General features: G+C 45.8%; 1 protein-coding gene across 4 annotated transcripts in view; it reads left to right on the top strand.

Moving 5' to 3' along the window:
- Positions 1–779: 779 nt before the first annotated feature.
- TMOD1 (tropomodulin 1) overlaps positions 780–26,450 on the top strand; it is a 76,534-nt gene continuing 50,863 nt past the window's right edge. For all 4 annotated transcript variants that reach the window (XM_084628444.1, XM_084628447.1, XM_084628446.1 and 1 more), the window contains exons 1-3: positions 780–901; positions 18,484–18,654; positions 26,279–26,435. In XM_084628444.1, coding sequence (XP_084484570.1) covers positions 18,535–18,654; positions 26,279–26,435 — 277 coding nt within the window. In that variant the 5' untranslated portion in view covers positions 780–901; positions 18,484–18,534. The remainder of the gene's footprint in view (positions 902–18,483; positions 18,655–26,278; positions 26,436–26,450) is intronic.

The raw sequence follows: 26,450 nt of genomic DNA, 5'->3' as shown, positions 1-26,450 counted from the left end.
TAGGGGCATAGCGAGCAGATCAAGGGACGTGATCGTTCCCCTCTATTCGACATTGGTGAGGCCTCATCTGGAGTACTGTGTCCAGTTTTGGGCCCCACACTACAAGAAGGATGTGGAAAAATTGGAGAGAGTCCAGCGAAGGGCAACAAAAATGTGTAGGGGTCTGGAACACATGACTTATGAGGAGAGGCTGAGGGAACTGGGATTGTTTAGTCTGCAGAAGAGAAGAATGAGGGGGGATTTGATAGCTGCTTTCAACTACCTGAAAGGGGGTTCCAAAGAGGATGGATCTAGACTGTTCTCAATGGTAGCAGATGACAGAACGAGGAGTAATGGTCTCAAGTTGCAGTGGGGGAGGTTTAGATTGGATATTAGGAAAAACTTTTTCACTAGGAGGGTGGTGAAACACTGGAATGCGTTACCTAGGGAGGTGGTAGAATCTCCTTCCTTAGAGGTTTTTAAGGTGAGGCTTGACAAAGCTCTGGCTGGGATGATTTAACTGGGAATTGGTCCTGCTTTGAGCAGGGGTTGGACTAGATGACCTCCTGGGGTCCCTTCCAACCCTGATATTCTATGATTCTACGATCCTTCCCTTGAGAGTTTTTCCTATTGTCACCGTAGCACCTGGGCACCTTCCCTGCTACATTAGCAGCAATGGGGAAGTCTGCGGTGGACTTCAGGGAATCCCTGGTGCGCCTCCCTGTAACGCAGCCCGGCCCCTGCCCCCGGAGCCCGGCCCCCCGCTTGAGTGGCAGCCGTGGGAGGCTCCGGCGGCGCCCGGGCTCGGAGCCGCCTCCCCGGCAGGACGCGGCGCAGGGCAGCGCATCCCGCAGCCTCCGGCAGGACGCGGCCGCCGCCCGTGCGCCCCCGGCCCCGCGCCCTCCCCGTGCGCCCGAGCCCGGTAAGCGCCGCGCCCGCGGTCCCGGCCCCCGCGCCCCGCTGCCCGCAGCCCCAGCCCATATCTGGGCAAAACATTCGGCCGGCGCCGAGCGGGACCGAAGGCAGCGCAGCGGCTCTATAAATAGCCCCGGCTGGCGCGGCGAGCTGGGCGCCGGGCTGGAGCCCAGGAGCAGCCCAGGAGCGGGGTCGGGGTCCTGCCCTTTCCCCACCTGCCGGCGCTGCACCGGCTGGGGCAAAGGCGGGGGGCTGCCCCGCTCTGCCTGGGGACTCCGAGGGATGGGGCCCTGGGCATTGCCAGACTGGACCCCGTGCTTGGGTCACCTACCCCAGTCCTGTGCCTCCCCCAGATGCTTGCAAGGGAAGCAGGAGACTCCCTGCGGTTCTGGGCTAGCCTGGCCCAGGGAGAATCTCCTCTGAGCCCCAAAGCCGAAGGTTAGAGCCTTTAACAAGCTCTGGTTGTTGGTTTAATTTTTACCACTGAACTTTGCCAGTCAGTGCTCCACACTGTTCGGAACCCCACTGAGTTCACACCCTGCCCAACCCTGTATTTTCTATTTGTTTCACTTTGTACAACACTTGGGACCCTGGGCCCTGGCAAGTTCCCTAAAGAAGGAGCCTGACAGCAGGGTAATGAGGCACAAGTTACATTATACCAGCACTTTCAGAGAGCCTGATAGCCACAGTGAAGAGGGACTTTCATGAACATTGGCATCCATTCCAAATAGCCATGAAACACACAGATCCCCAGCTCTGCCCTTCCTGAACATGAGGTGCCTAGTTTATTTGTTCCGTTATTTCTGTAAAGCGCAGCTGTTCAATGGACTTAATCTTTGCCTTTGATAAAATCGTCACTCCCCATCTCGATTCCGGGCTTGCCACCGGTGGGTAGTGTGATGTAGAACCCTACTCACAGGACACATCCATTTTTTGCTTACAACTTTTCCACAGAACTTTCCCAGGAATAGTATTCGAATCTACTTGATCAAAAAAATCAATCTGTTAACATGATGTAATTTGTGAGCCTGTCCGTGTACTTTGGTCACTGTGCGTGGTGTTTTGTGAGTAAATGGCTTGCAGAAAGAGGACTCTCCTTCATGTTTAGTGTGTTGAAAGTATTTGTAAGTGTAGAGCACTTAGTGTAGATTGATGCCACTTCCCCTCCCACATATTTGGGAATGTTAGGAGCCAGGCCCTAACACCCCACAAAGTAGTGCATTGTGATTTACTACCCATTATTTCTTGAGCACTTGTTTTGATCCGTTTCATAGTATTCATATCAAAGGCAGTTTGAATTAATTTTTCAAGTAAGGTGTCGTGAGTCGCTGTGTTGCAATCACTGTATTCTCTGCTTCTGCTAAATTTGTCATTCCTTCCCCAAAAGCAATTCTTTGTGATTTATCCTTTGTAAATCCATTGCTGATTTATTGTCCATGATTTCATTCTCTTCCAAGCACTTGCAGATTTTTAACTCAATCTGTGTATTTCATTATTATAGTTTGAATTAATGATTTAGTTTAATTAAATATTATAGGCCAGATTTTCTATTCATTACACCAGTTTTATGCTGGTGCAATTCCTGTTATTTCATGGAGCTATGCTGGTATGAAACTAGTGTAACAGAATGGAAAATCAGGCCCTGTACTTAATTACTTACAAGCTATTTTAGTACAAAGAATTTTAATTTTAGCTCTGCAGTTCCCCTGTAATTAGAATGTGTGCTGCTGCAATGCCATAATCCGTGTTGCTTTTCAGCTAAGATCAGACATCGCAGTAGGCGTTTAAAGACCCCAGGAATTAATCTCTGAGGTGCATTCGATTAAACAGTTTCTATCTATACACATGTATCATATATTCCATTTTAATGAAATTTGTTCCAGTGGAACATGCCAGTTTGACAGCCCCTCTCTTAATCCAGAGATCGGGCATGGCCATTCAGCATTCATGTTCTGGATCCGTTCCTCATCTGCTGTAGTGCCCACTGAAGTCGACTGGCTTGGAGCAACACCAAGTTGCACCAGCTGAGGATCTGCCTCTTTCCCTTTGCAGTTCATCCCTACAGTGCAGTTCTAGTCTGAAAAGTGACATCAGTTTTAGTGTGTAAACTTGGGCCTGTTTATAGTCAGATTCCTGTACACTTATGCTCCTGGCTAAGAAAAGTTTTTATCCCTGTAACCCTTTTGCCAAGTGGTGTTGGCAGCAAGAAGAGCCAGGTTCAATAACTGGGGGGGGGCTTAGCATTACAAAACAGAACCATCTTGAGCCCCCACCCAGAAATCTGGGAAAACTAAATACCACCTCTGGGTGCTTCTAAAGCTATATCTGCTCTAAAGGCTGGGTTTCTGGTTCCCAGCTGGACCAGACATACTCTACTCCTGTGGGAATTCTATGCCAACAAATAAAAAATTCTGCATCTTTGTCAAAATCACACAATATCTCACCAGTTTCAATTATTTTGGTAATTTATTTCAAAATAGCTGTCCACACGTATGTCTGTAACAATACAGGTTTCAGAGTAACAGCCGTGTTAGTCTGTATTCGCAAAAAGAAAAGGAGGACTTCACAGCCGATGAAGTGAGCTGTAGCTCACGAAAGCTCATGCTCAAATAAATTGGTTAGTCTCTAAGGTGCCACAAGACCTCCTTTTCTTTTTGTAACAATACAGACAACAAAAAAAGATTCAGGAAGTGATTTTTGACAAATAGATTCCTTACTAGGCACATTAATACAGAACTCTGAGGAATAACTGCAGCACCTCTCCAGCAGAATGCATTTTCTGTGGGGGATTAAAAAATCTGCGGAGGACGTGAGTTCTGCATGTGTGTAGTGGCGCAGAATTCCCCCCAGAAGTAATACTCGCTCTAGCTCTCGTTGAGCTACCATGAAAAATAGGTGTGTAGCTGCAGCAGCAGCAGCAGGAAGGTCTACAGCATGGACGAGCCGCCCCGAGCACAAACCCGCCTGAATCTGATGGTTATGAACTCTGGGCAACTAGCCCATGCCCCTGCTGCCTATCCTACCATGGCTACCCTGCTGCGGTTAGCGCGCGAGCTCAGCCGAGAGCTAGCATGAGTGCACCCATGCGAGCTGGGAGACGCATCCTTAGTTTGCAGTGTAGATGGTGTAAGTGTAGATTAAGAGGCACTACTGCCCCCTCACAAGCACTGAGTCTGTGTTTAACAAGTGAAAACTTTTAGTAAGGGGAGAGGGAACACACCACAACAGTGACCCAGAAGTACCTCCTGCTTGGTGACTAAGGTTCCAATTAGGATGACCCCTGTAAATTAAGGCACAATAAATAAATTAAAATAGGCATCTTAAGTATAGGTCTGCTGCCCTTTCCTCATACGATAATGATAACATCATGTAATTACCTCTGCATGTAAGTGAATTTTAATCCAAAACAGCCAAATGGATCACTTTGGCAAAGCATGTGTGTCCGTGCAAATACGATCTGCTCCTGAGGTCTCTTCCCCCAGTTCCTCAATGGAAGGCAGGGGAGAGCTCAGTCAGACCTCTGCTTACACTCCTGTTAGAAGAGCAGACAAGAGCTGAAACGGTTCTGGGGGAGGGATTCTATTCTGGCCCATGCATCAGTACAACTGGAAAGGAAGGTACAGTGTGAGTCAGTAGGAGCCCTCTTGGTTTTCATGCAGGGCTGGCAGGAAATTAACGGTGGATCTATAATAGCCAGACTGCCCCCTTTGGTTTCTTACCAGTCCTACCCTGCATCCATGCACAGTGTTCCCATGGCATTCATTGGGAGTTTCAAAGGGGCAGCAATTTCAGGATTGGTCTCACAACTTTGACGGGAAATTTATTTGAATTACAGTTGAGAGTAACTCTCCCCATCTGGGCAGTGAGAAAACATAGACATGTGAGCCCACTAGCCTTTCCACAGCTCCAGCCATGGATCTCCTGTGGGTCTAATCTTTGCTATATTTTCATCAAGACTGCCAAAAAGGTAGCAACTAGGGTGACCAGACAGCAAATGTGAAAAATCAGGATGGGGGTGGGGGGTAATAAGAGCCTTAATAAGAAAAAGACCCAAAAATTGGGACTGTCCCTATAACATCAGGACATCTGGTCACCCTAGTAGCAGCAAGTATGCCGAAAACCCCAGAGCACCGACACACAAGAACTTCCAAGAACTACTTTGCAAAGCAAAATGTACTCTGGGGCCTACCTGCTGAGCTAGCCGTTATCAAAATACAACCCTGGCACCTTCCCAGTGTGGCTATGATGCAATTAGCTCAGCCTGGGTGCAGGTCAAATAAAATTGCTCTTCCTGAGCAGCCCTCTCACCCCCGGCCTCTGTGCTTGCACTGTTTACACTCGCCCCGTTTCTGTAACTGGAGGTAGCTGAACTCAGAAGTTGCACAAAGACTGGCAGCGGCAAGGAGCGATTCGCAGCATAAATAACTAGGGGCAGGAGATGAGTGTGACCACTCTTGAAATGTAAGGGATCGGACTCTGTCCTGACTTCCACCCTGTGCAATCCCACATGCTCCTATACGGTCACGCAAGGAAGTTTGGATAGGACAGAATTTGGCTCTCCGCTCTGCAAGGGATGTGTTATTTAGTGGTGTTTTTGCAGTGAGTCTCCCTGTAGCGCTCTCGCTTTCGGCCTCCCATGTCCTAGAGGCAGCCGTGTGGGCGGGAGCAGAGCAGGAGTGTTTGGCACCGTCTCTGGGGTCCCTATTCATCACTTGTGAAAAAGGTACTTTCCTTTCTGACTAAGAGAACGAAATCAGCTAGAAAAGACATCCGTGCACACATGTCAGAAAGCAGCCCCATAAAAGGACAGGTTTTAGATATTTATTCTTGCTGTCCAGATCAAAGACTTGACACTTGGTAATAATAAAAAATAGTCACGTCTCAATAAGCATGCTTCATTTGAAGCTAGTGCCAGAAATTAACTGCATATTGACTGGTCCACAGCACGAGTGGGGAACATGGTCTAGGGTACTGATCATGGGACTTGGAGACAGGGAGCATAATTCTCCATGGCCTTGCTCCTTGTGTTGTTGTTAACACCTATGCAAAGTTCGTGTAAATGGTCCCAGATCAGAATGGCTGCATTTTACACCCATTAGCTCAGGTGTAAGTGCAGGGCCAGCCCACAACATTTTGGCACCTGAGGCGGGGAGCTCCAATGACGCCCCCATGCCCCCTCGCTTGGGCCAAAACTTTGAAAGGTCTCAATTCTGCCTTCTTCCTGCTTTGCTCCTCTCACGGTACTGCTCTGCTACCTACCCCAATAAAGGAGAACTAACAACTTAAAATGCCTTGTTCAAAAATGTAAGTAACACTTAACTTTCTACATGCATCTGAAGAAGCAGGTATTCACCCACGAAAGCTTATGCTCCAATAGGTCTGTTAGTCTATAAGGTGCCACAGGACTCTTTGCCGCTTTCACAGATCCAGACTAACACGGCGACCCATCTGATACTTAACTTTCAAATGCCTGACCAGCAAATGTAACTTTTCTTGTCTGCATAGTAAACACTGGCATTTTTATCTGTTTGAATAATCAAAATGGTGCTTTCAGTGCCTCCTTGGTTGCAAAAATTTGAACTGCTTCATGCTGAAGGTCCGCAGTCTGGGCCAGTTCATGCTCTACAGAGATAATTGCAAGGCCGACCAGCCTCTCCTGTGTCACTGTGGAGCGTAGATGTGTTTTTATTAACTTCAGCTTGGAGAAGCTGCGTTCTCCACTGGCAACTGTTACAGGAAGTGTGAGAAGTATGTGTGCAGAGCAACAAAAGCATTTGGAAAGAGGGTGGTCATCTTATTTGTGCACATGTGTTCCAGAACAGCCTTTGGAGTTGATCCTGCTGAAATGTATCGTGAAAGTCCTTTCAGTTCATCACCTAAATCACTCGTATCAATATCGCGCATGTCATCATGTGTCCACACTGTCTCTAGTGCCTGCATTGCTGGTGTAGGTCTTCTTCAGGTATAGTGAGGAGTTTTGGAATATCATACAACATCCCAAATAGACTGCTGTGTTCCTTGAGCTTCATGAAACGTTCTTCAGCTGACTGTATTGCACAATCTAGCACCTGGTTAAAGAATTCAACTTTGAATTGTTGTTTGGGGTCTCTTATGGGCTTATCCTGTGCCTCGTAATCAAAATATCTTCTTCTTTGGTGACTCTTGTATTCTTGAATGGGTGGGAAAACAGCTCCAGTGTGAAGTTCCTCTGCCAACTTCTGTGCACTCTTCAGAAAGTTTTGAAATCCCTCATCTGACTGGTAAGACTGTAGGTATGACTATGCTTTGTCCAGTTGTTCCATTGCTCCAGATATATCAAGGTCCACACCTTGGAGTCTCTTGCTTACAACATTTATTTCAAACAGTATGTCGTGCCACAACACTAAGCCACACAGAAATGTGAAGTGATGTATGTTTCTGGTGATTCCATTTCCCTCTGCCACTGTTCTCCCACGAACAGTTCCTGTCATAGCATTATCCTCCATAACGGCAACTGTGGCATCATCTATCTTCCCAATTTGGTGTTTGATAGGCTTTTTTGCCTCCACTCGACTTTCCCATCATGTGGCACTCAGTGGTTTCAGTGTCAGAGAGGCTGTCCCCAGCTGTGGCTTCAAAACTTGCCATCAATGAGTTGATAGAGAGAGAAACACATAGATGCTTTGAATTACATTTAAAAATTCAGCAGCCTCACTAGAAGCTGACGCTGCATCGCTGACCACCAAGTTCAATGAATGCGAACTGCATGGAACAAAAAAAGCTCGAGGGTTTAACTCTCGGATCCGTGTCTGCACTCCTCTGTTCTTTCCTCTCTTGGCACCATTATCGTAGCCCTGACCTCTCCTGTCAGCTATCGCAATTCCCGTCTCTTCCAGCTTTTTAAGAAGCGCATTTGTCATACCAGCTCCTGTAATATCATCAATGTCAATAAATTCTAGAAAATGCTCTGACAGTCACCACTGCAGGGACATTGTCACTAGGTTCTGTTGTTGTTACAAAATGCACCATTAAAGTCATTTGTTCCGTATGGCTGATGTCAGGTTTGCAGTCCAGAATAACAGAGGACTATCTTGCTGACTTCAGATCTGCCACAATCTTCTGTTTGACTTTTGTTGCCAGTAACTGTATGATCTCACTTTGAATTGTTTTTCCAAGGTAGTGGTGTGCGTACATTTCTTGGGTGGTGACTCTTAGATGCTCCTGGAGTACAGCATCAACTCCACAATTTTAAGGAAGTTTCCATTGTTTGGCACATACAGCTGAACTGAAGTGCCACACAGGGCTAGGTTTTGGGTAGCAAGCATTCTCACAACAGCAATGAGCCTTTTCAGAACATTTTGCCAGTAAAGAGACTCTGATGCAATCTTCTCTTGATGCTGATCATCTATGGCTGAAGAAATCTGATGAGGTTCAACAAGGACAAGTGCAGAGTCCTGCACTTAGGATAGAAGAATCCCATGCACCGCTACAGACTAGGGACCGAATGGCTCGGCAGCAGTTCTGCAGAAAAGGACCTAGGGGTTACAGTGGACGAGAAGCTGGATATGAGTCAACAGTGTGCCCTTGTTGCCAAGAAGGCCAATGGCATTTTGGGATGTGTATGTAGGGGCATTGCCAGCAGATCAAGGGACGTGATCGTTCCCCACTATTCAACATTGGTAAGGCCTCATCTGGAGTACTGTGTCCAGTTTTGGGTCCCACACTACAAGAAGGATGTGGAAAAATTGGAAAGAGTCCAGCGGAGGGCAACAAAAATGATTAGGGGACTGGAACACATGACTTGTGAGGAGAGGCTGAGGGAACTGGGGATGTTTAGTCCTCAGAAGAGAAGAATAAGGGGGGATTTGATAGCTGCTTTCAACTACCTGAGAGGGGGTTCCAGAGAGGATGGATCTAGACTGTTCTCAATGGTAGCAGATGACAGAACGAGGAGTAATGGTCTCAAGTTGCAGTGGGGGAGGTTTAGGTTGGATATTATGAAAAACTTTTTCACTAGGAAAAAGTGGTGAAACACTGGAATGCGTTACCTAGGGAGGTGGTGGAATCTCCTTCCTTAGAAGTTTTTAAGGTCAGGCTTGACAAAGCCCTGGCTGGAATGATTTAGTCGGGGATTGGTCCTGTTTTGAGCAGGGGGTTGGACTAGATGACCTCCTCAGGTCCCTTCCAACCCTGATATTCTATGATTCTATGGTGGCCTTTAACCTTAGTCTCCTCTCAAGCTCTTTCCACTATGGAATGCTCTCTGGTGATTTGCTGCCTTTTCATGGCATGCCAGATTTCTAGCCAGATTTGTCCAGTCCTTTGTTCCTGTAGAACCCAATGTGGCTGGAACATTAGACTGGAAGAGTTTGCAACCAAAACAGTATGCAGCATTCTGGGTTTTTCAGTACATAAGCAGCCGCCTCTCCACTTTGTCACCATTGGGGGTTTCACACCAGTAATGTGTTGGATGGAAACTTCTATTTTCATTGTCATTGGGGAACATGAAGTTTTTCACTTGCTGTGGCCCATGCAGTACAAGGAAGTCCCTCAGGCTACTGCTCAAGTGGGTCCACAGTCCTGGATCATCTAGACTTAAGGAACTAAACTCAGCAGCAGCTGTTTCTTGCGCCTCCACCACACTCTTCTCTGATCTACACTTTTCTTCAGGAATGTGCATGGTTACATCCACTTGAGATGGAGATACGGATGCTGCAGTAGCTGCCAGGTCACCCGCACTCTGACTAACTGGAAGATCAGGCAGCTCCTCACCACTCACATCCTCACTGGGGCCGGAAGGCTCACCATGGAGAGTGAATTTGTGTGTGGGGGTGGAGGGTGAGAAAACCTGGATTTGTGCTGGAAATGGCCCACCTGATGATCACTTTAGATAAGCTATTACCAGCAGGACAGTGGGGTGGGAGGAGGTATTGTTTCATATTCTCTGTGTATATATAAAGTCTGCTGCAGTTTCCACGATATGCATCCGATGAAGTGAGCTGTAGCTCACGAAAGCTTATGCTCAAATAAATTGGTTAGTCTCTAAGGTGCCACAAGTACTCCTTTTCTATTTGTGCCTATGTATCTCAGGAGAACTCCTTCCTGGTTAGATAGAAAAGCTTCCTTTGCTTTCTTTCTTTTTCTGAATGCTGCCCCAGAGGGGCGTTTTCTTCTTGCATTCATGGCTGCTGTTCTGGGCCAGCTATAGTGGCTCCCAGCACTCAGTTGAAGGGGACAAATAAGCAGGCTGGTAGCAGGGCCTGAGTGAGGGAAGATATCAGCGTCTTAAGGGCCTAACTGGCTCCTACTACTTCAGTTGAGGGCCTGCTCTCCTCAAGTGGGTTCAGGGAAGCAGCAGGACACAGGAAGCTCCCTGAGAAGCTGGGGTTAATCAGGCTCCTGGGGGGGGGCGGGGCTCGAGAGGTACATAAGAGGCTTCTCCTCTTCTCTCTCCCTGCAGCTCCTGCTGCTTTCTGTGATTCCCTCTCCCCTTTTCTCCTGCCTGCCTGTTCTGTCTCTTGTGCCCTCCTCCCTCCAGCCCAGCACTCCCCCATCTCTGTGCATCCAGAGCAGAGAGAGTCCAGATGCACCAGCAGCAGACACAATTGTCTACACGCTGGGTCCTAGTGGCGCCCCCGCAGTCTGGCACCTGAGGCAGCTGCCTCAGTTCGCCTCATGCTAAGGCCAGCCCTGTGTAAGTGACAACACGAGGTGCAAGGCAGGAAAGAAACATGATCAGAGAAGCCTATTTCTGAATATGCTTACACCAGTGTAAACTTTTTAGATTTCCACCTGATTCACACCAGTGCAAATGAGATCAAGCCAGGATCCTCCTGAGTTCTAGACCAGATGCTGCCACTGATTTGCTGTAAATCCTTGGGCAAGTTGCCTGGACCCAAATTTTCAGAAGGATTCACTAAGGACTCGATCCAATGTCTGCTGGAGTCAATGGGTGTCTTTCTCTGCCTATGTCTCCAGTGGGTAATGGATCAGCCCCTCCTTCTGGGCACTTCTACTTGAGACACTGAGGTCCTGGTGTTTCCAAAAATGCAGAGTGCCCACAACTCTAACAGAAGTCATTGAGGTCTGCGAGAGATCAGGCTTCCTGGGATCCATGATCTAAGGGTCCAAAATTAGAACATTTAAGGCCCTAATCTCTCTGTCTCTTCACTGTAACCCCCTGCCCACTCAGCTTGTGCCCTAGATATAATCTGCCCCAGCCCATGCAATTAACACTAAACGTAGTCACACAATGTTTGGTTATCATTAACTTATAATGATTGGGCACCTACTGTGTATCCAAATGTGTATCTCTTGTTTATCTTGCAAATCATACTATGGGCCAAAGAAAAAGAAAAAATGTTTGCAACAGCTGCAAAGAGGGTGATTTATGTGAAGTTTATATAATTTAAAAATAATGGTTCTGACTTATAACTCAGCTTTTACTTAACTCCTTCAAAAGGATCATATAAACCAAAACACAGCAGACACCCATGAGGGAATGGTCCTAGAGCTAGGGCAATCCAGAGCAAGCCTTGCACAACCCACTGGGGAAATTTAAAAACAGTGCTGAATTTAGAACGTAGAGAATTTTGCTGCACTTCTCTCTGAAAGTTGGCAGCTTGTCTTGTCATCATCGATGCTTTTACTTATAAGGACTTAGCTGGTGTCACGTTAGGGGAAAAAGCTCTTTTGTTTGCTTCTCCATCTGTAAACCTGGAAGATATTTTCCTTTAGATTTTTGGGTTTTGTCAGGCAAGCATTTATCTGTATCCCTGTATTTCCAATCAGGAGATGTAGCTCACGCTGCTCTGATTTGTTTACCTGTTGCTTTAGCGTGTAATCAGTGATTGCCATGGCTCTGGCAATAATAAAGCCTAGCACTTACGTAGCTCGTCTCATCGGCATATTGCAAAATGCTTTACAAAGGTCAGTATCTTTATCCCCATTTTACAGATGGGGAAACTGAGGCACAGGGTGACCATGACAGCTCTCATTTGTCCTATGGATATCTGTACTTCTCCTGGTTCATGTCACCTTCTTTGCCACAGCAAACACTGAAATCTGCATGGCAGCTTGGGTTGACAATAAGATTTATCAGGGGGACAGCTGTGTGAGTACTCGATCTAGGCTAAGGTCAATTGCTATAAATCATTCCTGGTTCTGAGGGTCGTTTTGTTTGTGTTTAAATTTGTATGACTGTGTGCTCTTGAGTGTGATCAAAAACAATTCTTAAACACAAAACCAACCAAGGGATTTAAATGTAAAATTTAATAAATGTTGGGTTATAGCTGAGATTTCAAAGGCCCAAAAGTCTGTGAATTCAAGGGTTAGGGTTCCAATAACCGCCTGAGCTTGGCTACACTTCAAAGTACATTCCAAAGGCAGAGCAAGATGGAATGGCTGGAGATTGAAGTTACTCCGATTCAGATTGGAAATAAGGTGCAAATTTTTAACTGACAATAATTAACCAGTGGAACAGCTCACACAAGGGCATGGGAGAGTCTCCATCACTTGGCGTCATTAAATCCAGTTGGAGTCTCTTTATCAAAGAAATGCTCTGGCTCAAACAGAAATTATGAATTTGATACAGGAATCGCTGAGTAAAAATTCTCTGGTGTTTGTTATGTGAGAGGTCATTGGGGGAGGAGTATCTTTGAATTTCCTGAAATTTCATTTAGAGCCACATCCATAGTATGGCACTAGCGTGGTTAATAGTTGTCTGATGTTTATTCTTTTTGTGATTAAGACATGTGAGTGAAGTTAATGGGATCCTTGCTGGGTGCCTCTGGGACCAGGTGCCGTTCGGGCAGACTCTGTCAGTCCTCTGGCTGGTGGCTTAGAGCGAGAGAGTAGGGGAGCACCAGGAACTGCAAAGGGGAGATTCGCAGAAGGTGGGTGCCTTGCACTGTTGGGAAATCCAGCTGTGAAGGGCCACACCTGGCTCTGGTGGAGAGGAGACTGACCAGCTCCTTTGGGCTCATTCCACACTAACGAGGCGCACCTGTAAGGCTTGCGCTGTGAGGAGGGGGCACTTAGAAAGGAAGAACCTACCACAGAAGGGGGTGGAGAACAGGGTGAAGACTGCTCCACCTCAGAGATGGCTGACCACAGACTGGTCAGCCAGGCCCCATCGCTCCTGAAGCTGCATGTGGGAAAGCGGGGTGCCCCAAGAGGAGGGGCTGGAGATGGACCATGGACCCTAATTGAAGACAGTAGGCCAGCTGATCAACGAAGCCCCAAGGGCTGGCCCCAGACAGATGGCTTAAGAGATGGGGCACCTTTGCCGTTCTTTTCTTTTCCTCTGATCCCCTCTCACAAGGAGAGCGAGGGAAAGAGACCTTTCTTGTCTTTGGTTAGAGAACCCTGTGTGTGCTACAACCTGGGAGGTCATTATAAACAACTTGAATAGGGAACCGTGGGACTCAGAGGTGCCCCAGGCCCTGCTGTGTGTCTCACATGGGGCACCCACAGTCCCCCATCACCTTAGCCAGTGTTGGTCATTAGTCCTAGGGCCGGAGAGGTAGTTTCCTGAGGGTCAGGCTGTCAGCTCTTGCACGGGGCCATCTTGCTCCATTCAGGCGGTCTATCACCAAACCAAACCTCGTTCTTCCCCATTATACTGCTGGTGCCCCGGGCATGTTCTCTATGGTCATAAACACTGGCCCTTCCATTCCACTACGCTAGCAAATACCTCAGTCGGCCGGGGAGACTTCCACGCACATCGCTCGGCCTCTGGGGATGGCAGCTCGGGTGTTCGCACCTGTCCTGGGCAGTCACAGCTGCGAACTTTGCTCTGTGCTGCGGGCCTCAGATCCCTCCCTCGAGGATGCTTTTGAGACCTGTAGGAGTCTGACACCAAGCTCTGGGGCACACGCTTTCCAGCAGCAACGTCCCAGGCTGCTGCCTGCAGTTAAACCCTCCCCCGTCTTTGTCTCCCGCTCGGGGGTGGGGGGGAGTTAAAGGTTAGATTGCTGCAGAGTCACTTGCTTTGCTGGTCTCTGTCTGTCTGGTACGAGGTGTGGAACCACATCCTTTGGTTGTGAAGACGGGAACCACACCAGAGTTAGGGTTGCAACCAACATCGGCATTGCCACCCTGGGTCGGTGCAGGCCGGCAGGAACAGGAAGTGATTTTTCAACCACGACACGGAAGTCAGCGTATCAGATGAGCTCATTCAGTCGGTTTCTCTCAGGTTATTCTACTTTCACAGTCATTAAAATAGGCACAACACAAAGCAGGACCCAATCCTGAGACATGCACAGTGCCCTCGGTTTCTATTGACTCAGCACTTTCACAGAATCATAGAAGATCAGGGTTGGAAGGGACCTCAGGAGGGCATCTAGTCCAACGCCCTGCTCATGCAGGACCAACCCCAACTAAATCATCCCAGCCAGGGCTTTGTCAAGCCAGGCCTTAAACACCTCTAAGGTTTCCACCACTTCCCTAGGTAGCCCATTCCAGTGCTTCACCACCCTCCTAGTGAAATAGTTTTGCCTAATATCCAACCTAGACCTCCCCCACTGCAACTTGAGACCATTACTCCTTGTTCTGTCATCTGCCATCACTGAGAACAGCCTAGCTCCATCCTTTTTGGAACCCCCCTTCCGGTATTTGAAGGCTACTATCAAATCCCCCCTCACTCTTCTCTTCTGCAGACTAAATAACCCCAGTTCCCTCAGCCTCTCCTCATTAATCATGTGCCCCAGCCCCCTAATCATTTTCATTGCCCTTTGCTGGACTCTCTCCAATTTGTCCACATCCCTTCTGTAGTGGGGGGACCAAAACAGGATGCAATATTTCAGGTGTGGCTTCACCAGTGCCGAATAGAGGGGAATAATCACTTCCCTTGATCTGCTGGCAATGCTCCTACTAATACAGCCCAATATGCCATTAGCCTTCTTGGCAACAAGGGCACACTGCTGACTCATATCCAGCTTCTCGTCCACTGTCACCCCTAGGTCCTTTTCTGCAGAACTTCTGCGTAGCCAGTCAGTCCCCAGCCTGTAGCGGTGCATGGGATTCTTCCTTCCTAAATGCAGGACTCTGTACTTGTTCTTGTTGAACCTCATCAGATTTCTTTTGGCCCAATCCTCCAATTTGTCTAGGTCACTCTGGTCCCTATCCCTACCCTCCAGCGTATCTACCTCTCCCCACAGCTTAGTGTCATCTGCGAACTTTCTGAGGGTGCAATTCATTAATAAAGATGTTGAACAAAACCGGCCTCAGGACCGACCCCTGGGGCACTTTACTTGATACCGGCTGCCAGCTAGACATCGAGTCGTTGATCACTACCCGTTGAGTCCGACAATCTAGCCAGTTTTCTATCCACCTTATAATCCATTCATCCAATCCATACTTTAACTTGCTGTCAAGAATACTGTGGGAGACCATATCAAAAGCTTTGCTAAAGTCAAGATATATCACATCCACCCGCTTTCCCCATATCCACAGAGTCAGTTATTTCATCATAGAAGGGAATCAGGTTGGTCAGCATGACTTGCCCTTGGTGAATCCATGTTAACTGTTCCTGATCACTTTCCTCTCCTCCAAGTACTTCAAAATGGATTCCTTTGATACTTTGCAGGATTGGGCCCAGCCTGCCGCATTAGGACCATCTGAACTAGCCATTAACATTAAAATAACAATGAGAATCTCCTCCCATTCAGTCACCGACAAAGCCTATCCCTTTCTCTGAAACCCAGTAGAGAGGGTCTGCTTTGCAGCTGGCCTAGAAGGCTAACCAGTCTGGGGTTGGGAACAAGGACCCTGCATGAATGACAGGCACCTTTCCGCCCTCCCTGCTCCTTTAGGCCAGGGAGCTGTTAGCAGCAGTGACCTGGGTGAGAGATGTCTGTGCACTAGTATATCAGTTGTTTGACACCTCAAATGCTACTTAAGCAACATTGGCAATTCGGAGTACTGGAACCCAAAGCTGTACCGTTCGTCCAAATGCCAGATCCGGGAAATGCAAGTACAATTTGTGCTTCCTTCTCCTGACTCCCGGGTAATATTATTCCTGCCCTCGATATGCCTGGCCCCAGTTTAGCCATTTAAAACAGATGAGTCATGCTACTGTCTCCTCCTTACTGTATCAATCCTGAGCTGATGTCGTCATGCCTGGAAAATTGTGACTGCTTTTAAATGGGATTGTGTAAAGGGTGCGATTCCGCAGTGGCATAGGACACGCAGACTTAGAGCAAAGGAAATGGATATTGTGTTTGAATTATGATCACAAACGTGGGAAGCAAAGTATTTGACCAGCTGACTGCCTTAAACTTAACAGCATGCTGTCAAATTTTGTATGTTTAATGTTCCATTTGCTGACCAGTGTAAAGATTATTTTTTTAATTAGAATAACAGTTGTGATACAGGAAGTTCTTAGTTAATGAAAATGTAGTGGCGGAAGTAAAATATATCCTAAAATGCATAATTTGCTTTGGATTGCTTTGGGAAAAGCTAGAGAAGTCTGGCTAGGACTGTGAAGCACCAAAGAACTCAGAGAAAGTGAAGAAGCTAAAATCAAAAAGGTAAAATGGTCATTTATGGAGATAGGGAAAAATTCCAGTTTAATGAAAAGGAGGCAGTATTTGAAACATATGGGCTCATACATCATCCTCTTCCAGATGCTACAGAAGACAATGGCAAGAAAAGATCTTCCCCCCATCCCCTTGAAATTGGTAGGATAGGTGATGTCTGCAATGTTTTTAAAGACATCTAATTTCCACAGGACCGGTGTGAAAGGACTTAAGTGCTTTGAAAACTTTATATATCGAAAGCAAACTTTCCAGGTGAAAAATATAAGTACATATACTTTTAGGTATGCCTGGGTGCATATACATGTATGTGTTAGCTATTATTTCAGGTCATTATAATACATTTTAAAATATCTAGAGTTTTAAAAGAACTAAATCTTAATAGCTAAGTCTCCATTATTGGCTATTTTGTTAATTCCATTTAAATGTATCAATTACTGCACTGAGAGGTGATAGCATCTCCTCTCTCTCTCTCTAGCATTATTTTACATTACATACATGAGAAAAAGCCTGCTTCATAATTGATTGACAAATCGTATGGTCAGTTAGTAAGTTTCCATTGTTTACCTTCTCAGAGGTAAATAATATTGAAGTGTAGAACTACATTAACCAATGTCAGGGTACAGATGTGGGGACACACATGAAAGACCCCCAAGCTTATTTCTACCAGCTTAGGTTAAAGCTTCTACAAGGCACAGATTCTTTGGCCTTGGAGAGTACGCTGCCACCACCAAGTGATTTAACAAAGAATCAGGGAAAGGACCACTTGGAGGTTCTGTTCCCCCAAAATATCCCCCCAAGCCCTTACACCCCCTTTCCTGGGGAGGCTTGAGAATAATATCAAAACCAATTGGTTACAAAGTGATCACAGACCCAAACCCCTGGGTCTTAGGACAATAGAGAAATCAGTCAGGTTCTTAAAAGAAGGATTTTATTTTAAAAAAAGGTAAAAAATCACCTCTGTAAAATCAGGATGGAAAATAACTTTACAGGGTAACAAAAGATTCAAAAACACAGCAGAACTTCCTCTAAGCTTAGTTTCAAAGTTACAAAAAACGGGAATAAACCTCCCTCCAGCAAAGGAAAAATTCACAAGCAGAACAAAAGATAATCTAACATGCCTTGCCTGGCTTTTACTTACAATTTTTGTAATATGAGAAACATTTAGGATGGTTTATAGGAGAAGGAGTTTTCTGACCGGATGCTTCTCTGCTTCCCAAGAGAACACACAAAAAAGCTCCCCCCCCCAAGATTTGAAAGTATCTTCTTTCCCATTGGTCCTTTTGGTCAGGTGCCAAACAAGTTATTTGAGCTTCTTAACCCCTTACAGGTAAGGAGGAATTCTAGGCTACCCTTAGCTGTATGGTTATGACAACCAGTCAGTTCACATATGCAGATAAATGCATCATGATGGCATGCATCATTTCAGCAAAGCTTACTGAACTCTGATGAGCCCCTGGGTTACATATGCTGTCTATCTGCTTCCTGACTGGATCAGGAGTAAATAATAGCATCTTTGGGACTGCTCTCTTCACCTCCCATTGAGAAAGTTAATCTAAAAGGAAAAGCTGCTGCACTTCTGAGACTCATGGCCTTAGTCCAGATTTTCAGAGATTCTGAATATGTGCGGCAATGCATGGAGCACCAGATTCCGCCACACTGCCGATCTAGAGCATTGCTTTTCGGTAGGGCTTGCCCCAGAGGAAAGCATTACCCCGCTTGAGTAACGTTACCAGAGTTAGATCCCATGGGGAGTTTTTGTTTTGGTGAAAGTAACGACTGATTGTCCCTCCAGGAAAAAATATGGACCAAGGCAAAATTTGGTCCATATAGTCTTCTCTGCTCGGTCAGTGCTGATGTTCACCTTAGCAGAAGTACATTTCTAGTAATGCTCAGAATGCTCAGTACTTCCCCACAGCTGCACTGTGGGGCTAGGACTCAGAATGTGAGATCATGCTGCCCTTCTGCTTGCTTCTTATACGTCGGCTGTTACACGTTTGAAGAATATCTTGCATTCTAATAGCAATAGTGGTGTGACCTCAGTTTTCACTGTGCCTTTTTTTTTTAATTATAGGTCCCACTTCAGCAAAAAACGTGAGAATTTAAAAACTGAGATTTCTCTAAAATGTCGTACAGACAGGAATTGGAGAAATACCGCGATCTGGATGAGGATAAGATCCTTAGTGCATTGACAGAAGAAGAGCTCAGGACACTGGAGAATGAACTGGAGGAGCTAGATCCTGATGTAAGTAGATTTTAAATGACCTCTAGATGGTAAATTCTGAGTAACTGTGGCACAAACCTTTATATCTTTTGGGGTGGATCTATCAGTATTTACTTCTTTAATCTGCTAAACTCTCTTTCCATCTACTGCAACTGTAGTTTATGTGGTCTGAATTCATGACATTGTGTGTTCTTTTTATTTCATTTAAAGAGTTATGTGAGAAATGTAATACCTAAGCAATGTCATTGCTCCTCTGAAAAATACAGGGCCATTCATGCTGTTACACAAGGTCTTACTCCAGTTTCTCGGTGCTCCTGTGAATACAATAGCAGGTGAAGCCAAGCAAAATCTGGAACTGGAGCAGAGGTCTGCTAAAGTGCAGCGTTCCTCTTTTCTGCTGTGATTGGTAAAGTGCCAGCTTAGACAGAGGGCCAGAATCTTCTACCTTTGGTGACGTTGAGTAGTTTCTTATTATGCTAGCAGTGGGATCACTCAGAGCCTTTATTCTGAATAAGGATGGCAGAATTGGGCCGTACGTTTGCATCCTGTTTTAAAAACCCTCCCAGCCCTGTCCCTGTCTGTAGAACTCACACCCACAAGATCCAGATCCCAAAGAACCTGCAGTAAGTGTGCTATCCCACTGACTTAGGTGATAATTCATTGTTCTTCCTGCAACACTGTCTAGAACAGCAACTGCTGCAGAATGGAAACAGGTCACTGCCCCTGAGCCTGGGCAGAGAGTTCAGAACATCCGTGTCCCTGGGCAGAAGCACTCCTGCTGATCCCAGCTCCTCGGAGCCTGTTTAAAAATACCTTCGCTCCAAGGAAATGGTGAATATTCCACCTACTCTGCATCAAGCTTTCTTGGAGATGGCACAACGGATTTGGACCCTGATCCTGCAAACATGTACACATGAGTAGTACCATTAAGTTCACGGGAATTGCGCAGGTGTGTAAAATAAAGCAACTCGCATGCATAAGCGTTTGCAGGGTCCAGGTCTTAGTGAGGACTCAGTAGTTTGCCTAGTTTTAGGAAAATATTTGCCTGGTGAGCACATGCTGTTCAGTGTTTCGAAGGCATAATTCTGGGCTGTCGAGCCTGTAGGGAGGCAGGGCTGGATTCCATATTTGTTTATAGTCCATGAGTTGGGGTATAAGTTGAGGACTTCGTAGTCTCCTTGATCCATAGTGGATCCCCCACTGCTGTCAAGGGGAGGTTACACACGCAACATAGGGAGAATGTGCCCTCCAGGCAGGTCTACACTCTCGTGTTTATTGTTTATTCAGTCCCTTATGGTCACATTCAGAATCATGCTGAGAGAATTAGGCTCCCTTTAAGCGCTGCTACTGTTGCTCTTTATCCTTCTGCATAGCCTGCCGTCCTTTCTCTGCCCCCTCTCTCTCTGCATCTCCTCCTTTCTTTCCCTTGGGAATGATTTTCCAACCAGTTCTGCACCCGCCTTATAGTAGCTCCACCTAGATTGCATTTCCCTAGTTTGTTTATGAGAAAGTCATGCAAGATGGTATCAAAAGCTTTACTAAAGTCAAGATCTGCCACGTCTACTGTTTCCCCCCATCCTGTTATCCTGTCACAGAAAGCTACCAGGTTGGTTTGATATGATTTGTTCTTGACAAATCCATGCTGACTGTTACTTATCACCTTATTATCTTCTAGATGTTTGCAAATTAATTGCTTAATTATTTGCTCCATTATCTTTCTGGGTACAGAAGTTTTGCTGACTGGTCTGTAATTCCCTGGGTTGTCCTTATTTCCCTTTCTATAGATGGGCACTATACTTTCCCTTTTCCAGTCTTCTGGAATCTCTCCCGTCTTCCATGACGTTTCAACGTTAATTGCTAATGGCTCAGATATCTCCTCAGTCAGCTCCTTGAGTATTCTAGGATGCATTTCATCAGGCCTTGGTGATTTGAAGACATCTAACTTGTCTAAGTAATTTTTGACTTGTTCTTTCCCTATTTTAGACTCTGATCCTACCTCATTTTCACTGGCATTCACTATGTTAGACATCCAATCGCCACCAACCTTCTTGGTGAAAACCAAAACAAAGAAGGCATTAAGCACCTCTGCCATTTCCACATTTTCTGTTATTGTCTTTCCCCCCTCATTGAGTATCTGGCCTACTCTGTCCTTGGTCTTCCTCTTGCTTCTAATGTATTTGTAGAATGTTTTCTTGTTTCCTTTTATGTCCCTAGCTAGTTGGATCTCATTTTGTGCCTTGGCTTTTCTAATTTTGTCCCTGCATACTTGTGTTATTTGTTTATATTCATCCTTTGTAATTTGACCGAGTTTCCACTTTTTGTGGGACTCTTTTTTGAGTTTTAGATCATTGAAGATCTCCTGGTTAAGCCAGGGTGGTCTCTTGCCATATTTCCTATCTTTCCTACGCAGTGGGATAGTTTGCTCTTGTGCATTTTGGTCCATTACAAGATGAAAATGGTAGAATAATCAATAATAATGCAGAAATATTCAATATGTATTTCTGTTCTGTATTTCTGGGGAAGAAGCAGGTGAAGTCATATCATATGATAGCACTCTCTTCATTCCTCTAGTATCTTAGGAGGATGTTAAACAACAACTGCTAAAGTTAGACATTTTTAAATCAGCAGGTCTAGATAACTCAGATCCAAGAATTTTAAAAGAGCTGGCTGAGGAGCTCACTGGACTGTTAACGCTGATTTTCAATAAGTTTTGGAGCATTGAGAAAGTTCCAGAAGACTGGAAGAAAGCTGATGCTGTGCCAATATTTAAAAATGGTAAATGGGACGAGCTGGGTAATTATAGGCCTGTCAGTGTGACATCAATTCCAGGATAGAAAATGGAGTAGCTGATACAGGACTTGATTAATAAAGAATCAAAGTGAGGGTAATATGATTAATGCCAATCAACATGGGATTATGGAAAATAGATCCTGTCAAACTAACTTGTTACCTTTTTTGATCAGATTACACTTTGGTTGACAAAGGTAACGGTGCTGATGCAATATACTTAAACTTCTGTAAGGCATTTGTCTTGGTACCAGATGATATTTTGATTAAAAAACTAGAAAGAGATACATTTAACATGGCACACATTAAATGGATTAAAAGCTGATTAACTGATTGGTCTCAAAATGTCATTGTGAACAGAAAATCATCATCGAACTGGTGAGTTTCTATTGGGGTCCAACAGGGGTCTGTTCTTGGCCCTTTGCTATTTAACATTTTTATGAATGACTTGGAAGAACACATAAAATCATCAAAAAGTTTTCATATAACCCCAAAACTGGAGAGTGGTAAATAATGAAGAGGGCTGGTCACCACTATAGAGTGATCTTGATTGCTTGGCAAGCTGCACACAAACTAACAATATGTGCTTTAACATGGCTAAATGTCACTGTATACCTCTAGGAACAAAGAATGCAGGCCGTACTTACAGGCTGGGGGAGACTGTCCTTTAGAGCAGTGATTCTGAAAAAGATTTTGGGGTTGTGGTGATGGATAAACAGGTGAACATGAGCTGCCAGTATGATGTTGTGGCCAAAAGGGCTAGTGAGATCCTGAGATGCATAAACAGGGTACTGTCAAGTGGGAGAAGAGAGGTTGTTTTATCTCAATTTGGCATTGGTGCAACCACTGCTGGAATGCTGTGTCCAGTTCTGGTGCCCACCATTCAAGAGGGATGTTGATAAATTGGGGAGGGTTCAGAGAAGAGCCACGAAAATTATTCGAAAACCTGCTTTATAGGGTGTGTCTACACTGCAAACAAACTGTCAGGGTGCTGAGGCGCAGAGCCAGAGTCAATTGACTTGAGCTGAGGCTGCAGAAAATACCAGTGCATATGTTCCCACTTGTGCTGGAGCCTGGCTCTGAGGCCCTCCCCCCTCCCTGGGTTTCAGAACCTGGGCTCCAGCACGAGTGGGAATGTCTGCCTTGCTGTTTTTAGCCCCACAGCCTGAACCCCACAAGCCTGTGTCATTTGACCTGGTTCTGGGTTTCAGTGCAATGCGGTTTTCTTTGCAGTATGGACATACCCATAGTGATAGATTCACAGAGTTCAATCTATTTAGCTTGACAAAGAGAAGGCTAAGAGGTGACTTGATTACAGTCTATAAGTACCGACATGGGGAATAAATATTTAATAATGGGCTCTTCAATCTAGCAGGCCAAGGTATATCACCATCCAATGGTTGGAAGTGGAAGCCAGACACATTCAGGAGGGAAATGAGGCCCACGTTTTAACAATGAGTGCTCTCAACCACTGGAACAATTTACCAAGGACCATGGTGGAATCTCCATCACCAACCATTTTTAAAGCAGGATAGGGTGTTTTTCTATCAGATTTGCTCAAGGAATTATTTGGGGGCAGTTCCCTGGCCTGTGTTACACAGGAGGTCAGGCTAGATGATCACAATGGTCTTTTCTAGCCTTTGCATCTATTAAAGTCTTCTGTTGGAGCTTCTCCACTTCCTAGACATAATTAAATACTCATTGGGCCAGAGAGAGAGAGACTCTAGAAGCTAGTGGCTGTGGTATTGACGTCCCATGTGCGTGCCCTCACCACCGGCTATTGGCTGCTCTGGGGTAGAGGGTGTCTCTCTCGTGCTTTTTGCAAAACATTTCAAAAAGGTCTTGTTTTCATTCTGCATTGGAACGGGAACACACGTCGAAACCTTGACAGTTTTCACTAGCCAGACTTGTTTTCTGGGGAGCCTTGCTGACCACCCCAGCACTTGCATGTCAGAGCTGCCACTAGAATCTAGAGAAGTCCCACATGTGCAAATGATGGGGTAGTTGGGTGCAAGGGAGTTAAATGAAGCCATCTAGCTGGAACAGTATTTTATACCCGCACTAAAACCTGTACAGAGCCAGCTGGCAGGCAAACAGATTGTTCCAATGCTAGGGTGGGTGATGCCAAGTACAGTGGGGTGAGGACTCTCCCTATTATGCACATTTAATATTTGAGGGGAAAGCAGTGGGTTGTGCAGATTATTCTGGGGATTAAAAGTGCCATTGACATGATACAGACAAAGAAGAATCAGACATTCAGTGATCTTCCTGGGTTATACTTATTGCTTCCCCTAACGAGGCCGCTCAAGAGAGCGTCCTGGGAAAGCTAATGATCAAAGAAAACATCAGTCAAAGACACAGTATGGAGCAGCTAAGGTAACGTATATGGGTCTTTATGTATATGGGTCTTTAGCAAAGCTTTTGACACGGTCTCCCACAGTATTCTTGCCAGCAAGTTAAAGAAGTATGGGCTGGAAGAATTGACGATAAAGTGGATAGAAACCTGGTTAGATCATCAGGGTCAACGGGTAGTGATCAATGGCTCCATGTCTAGTTGGCAGCCGGTATCAAGCGGAGTGCCCCAAGGGTCGGTCCTGGGGCCGGTTTTGTTCAATATCTTCATAAATGATCTGGAGGATGGTGTGGATTGCACCCTCAGCAAGTTTGCAGATGACACTAAACTGGGAGGAGAGGTAGATATGCTGGAGGGGAGGGATAGGATCCAGAGGGACCTAGACAAATTGGAGGATTGGGCCAAAAGAAATCTGATGAGGTTCAACAAGGACAAGTGCAGAGTCCTGCACTTAGGACGGAAGAACCCAATGCACCGCTACAGACCAGGGACTGAATGGCTCGGCAGCAGTTCTGCAGAAAAGGACCTAGGGGTTACAGTGGACGAGAAGCTGGATATGAGTCAGCAGTGTGCCCTTGTTGCCAAGCAGGCCAATGGCATTTTGGGATGTATAAGTAGGAGCATTGCCAGCAGATCGAGGGAAGTGATCATTCCCCTCTATTCGACATTGGTGAGGCCTCATCTGGAGTACTGTGTCCAGTTTTGGGCCCCACACTACAAGAAGGATGTGGAAAAATTGGAAAACATCCAGCGGAGGTCAACAAAAATGATTAGGGGTCTGGAGCACATGATTTATGAGGAGTGGCTGAGGGAACTGGGATTGTTTAGTCTACGGAAGGGAAGAATGAGGGGGGATTTGATAGCTGCTTTAAACTACCTGAAAGGGGGTTCCAAAGAGGATGGATCTAGACTGTTCTTAGTGGTAGCAGATGACAGAGCAAGGAGTAATGGTCTCAGGTTGCAGTGGGGGAGGTTTAGGTTGGATATTAGGAAAAACTTTTTCACTAGGAGGGTGGTGAAACACTGGAATGCGTTACTTAGGGAGGTGGTGGAATCTCCTTCCTTAGATATTTTTAAGGTCAGTCTTGACAAAGCCCTGGCTGGGATGATTTAGTTGGGGATTGGTCCTGCTTTGAGCAGGGGGTTGGACTAGATACCTCCTGAGGTCCCTTCCAACCCTGATATTCTATGATTCTATGATGGGTCGTGGCCTCTCAAGGTATCAGGTCTGAGAAAGCCACGGGCAGAGCTATTCCAAAGCATGCCGAGTAGCGTGTTGCAGTTCAGCAAGGTTCTCTGCATAGTCAGCTAGTGGTGACTGAATCTGATGCTTATAATAATCTGCCTGGTTTGTAGGTTTTTGTATTTTGAATCAATTAGCAACTAATTATTTCATTTATTAGGCAGACATTGGGAAAAGCAAACTCTTGCTCCCAGTTCATGAGACTTTGTAATATGTAAATTTTGGCCCTGTTCCAACAAAGCACTCAAGTGTGTGTTTCATTTCAAGCAGGCAGTAATCCTGTTGACTTCAATGGGATTATCCTATGCTTAAATGTAAGCATGTGCTTAAGTGTGTTGCTATGTCAGGCCATTGCTGCCTACCCACTGTGGCTACAATGACTGCATACTATGTAGTTACTATTAAAAAGGCATGAGGTCTATAACATTTTTATTCTGCAGTAAGATAATAGAGAAAATATTTCTAAAATGACCTTCCCCACAAAGCCTTGCAGGTAACTGGGCTCTCTCTTAAAGCTGTGCAAAGCACTGGGGAGGGGAAAATGTGTGTGAAATCTCATTCTATGTTTGTCATGTCATTTCCTCTCAGGGGATTTTACAGTCCTGATGCTCTTTTTCTCTTGCTCCATGTAATTCACGGACGTGGCTGTTTTCACGCGGGAAATGTGTCAAACCCCAAATTTGCACATTTTCTGGGCCAAGCCGACTTGGCTCAAAAATAGGGCTCTGACAGATGCAACCCCCGAGCCTGCATGGGCTCCAGATCTCCGTGCTGTTACCCGTAACTCCCTCCGAGTAGCAGGTTCCTTCTCGCATGGGCCCGCTCTCTTCACTCCTCAGGCTGACGCACGAGGATAGGGAGGGTCAAATCTTGCTTGCTTGCCTGGCAGGAGTCCAGTGAGAGCAGGATTTGGCCCTTGATGGATAAATAGATCAAGGTAGTAAACTGGGAGTAGAGGTCCGGTAAAGACCATTATAACCTAAAGGGACGGGGGAGAGAGAACTTCTGGTCTACACTCGGTAGCAATAGCAAGTCCAAGTTCAGCGACTGGGTGCTCTGGCAGAGAACTGAGAGGATAAATCTACGTAAATTGTGTTGGAACAATATGAATTTGGAGTTCAACAGTGAATTCATTTTCCCATTTGCAAGACAAGTTGGCTGAAGTGCACAAAGAAAACAATACAATAAAAGAGAGAGGAAAGATGATAGTCATTTGTTTGAATCTGAATAGCTAATCTTGGTGTCCTGCTCTTTGAATCCAGAATGATCTGCTGCCTGTGGGACTCAGACAGAGAGACCAGACCAAAAAGACACCGACTGGCCCATTCAAAAGGGATGAGCTTCTGGACCACCTAGAAAAGCAGGCGAAAGATATGAAAGATCGAGAAGACCTGGTCCCTTTCACAGGAGAAAAGAGAGGTATGGCTGCATGTG

This window comes from Lepidochelys olivacea, assembly GCF_965140295.1.
Source record: "Lepidochelys olivacea isolate rLepOli2 genome assembly, chromosome: 5".
In the NCBI taxonomy this organism is placed as follows: Eukaryota; Metazoa; Chordata; order Testudines; family Cheloniidae; genus Lepidochelys; species Lepidochelys olivacea.
Note: the sequence above shows the minus strand (reverse complement) of the source record. Positions and strands in the feature narration are given on the sequence as shown.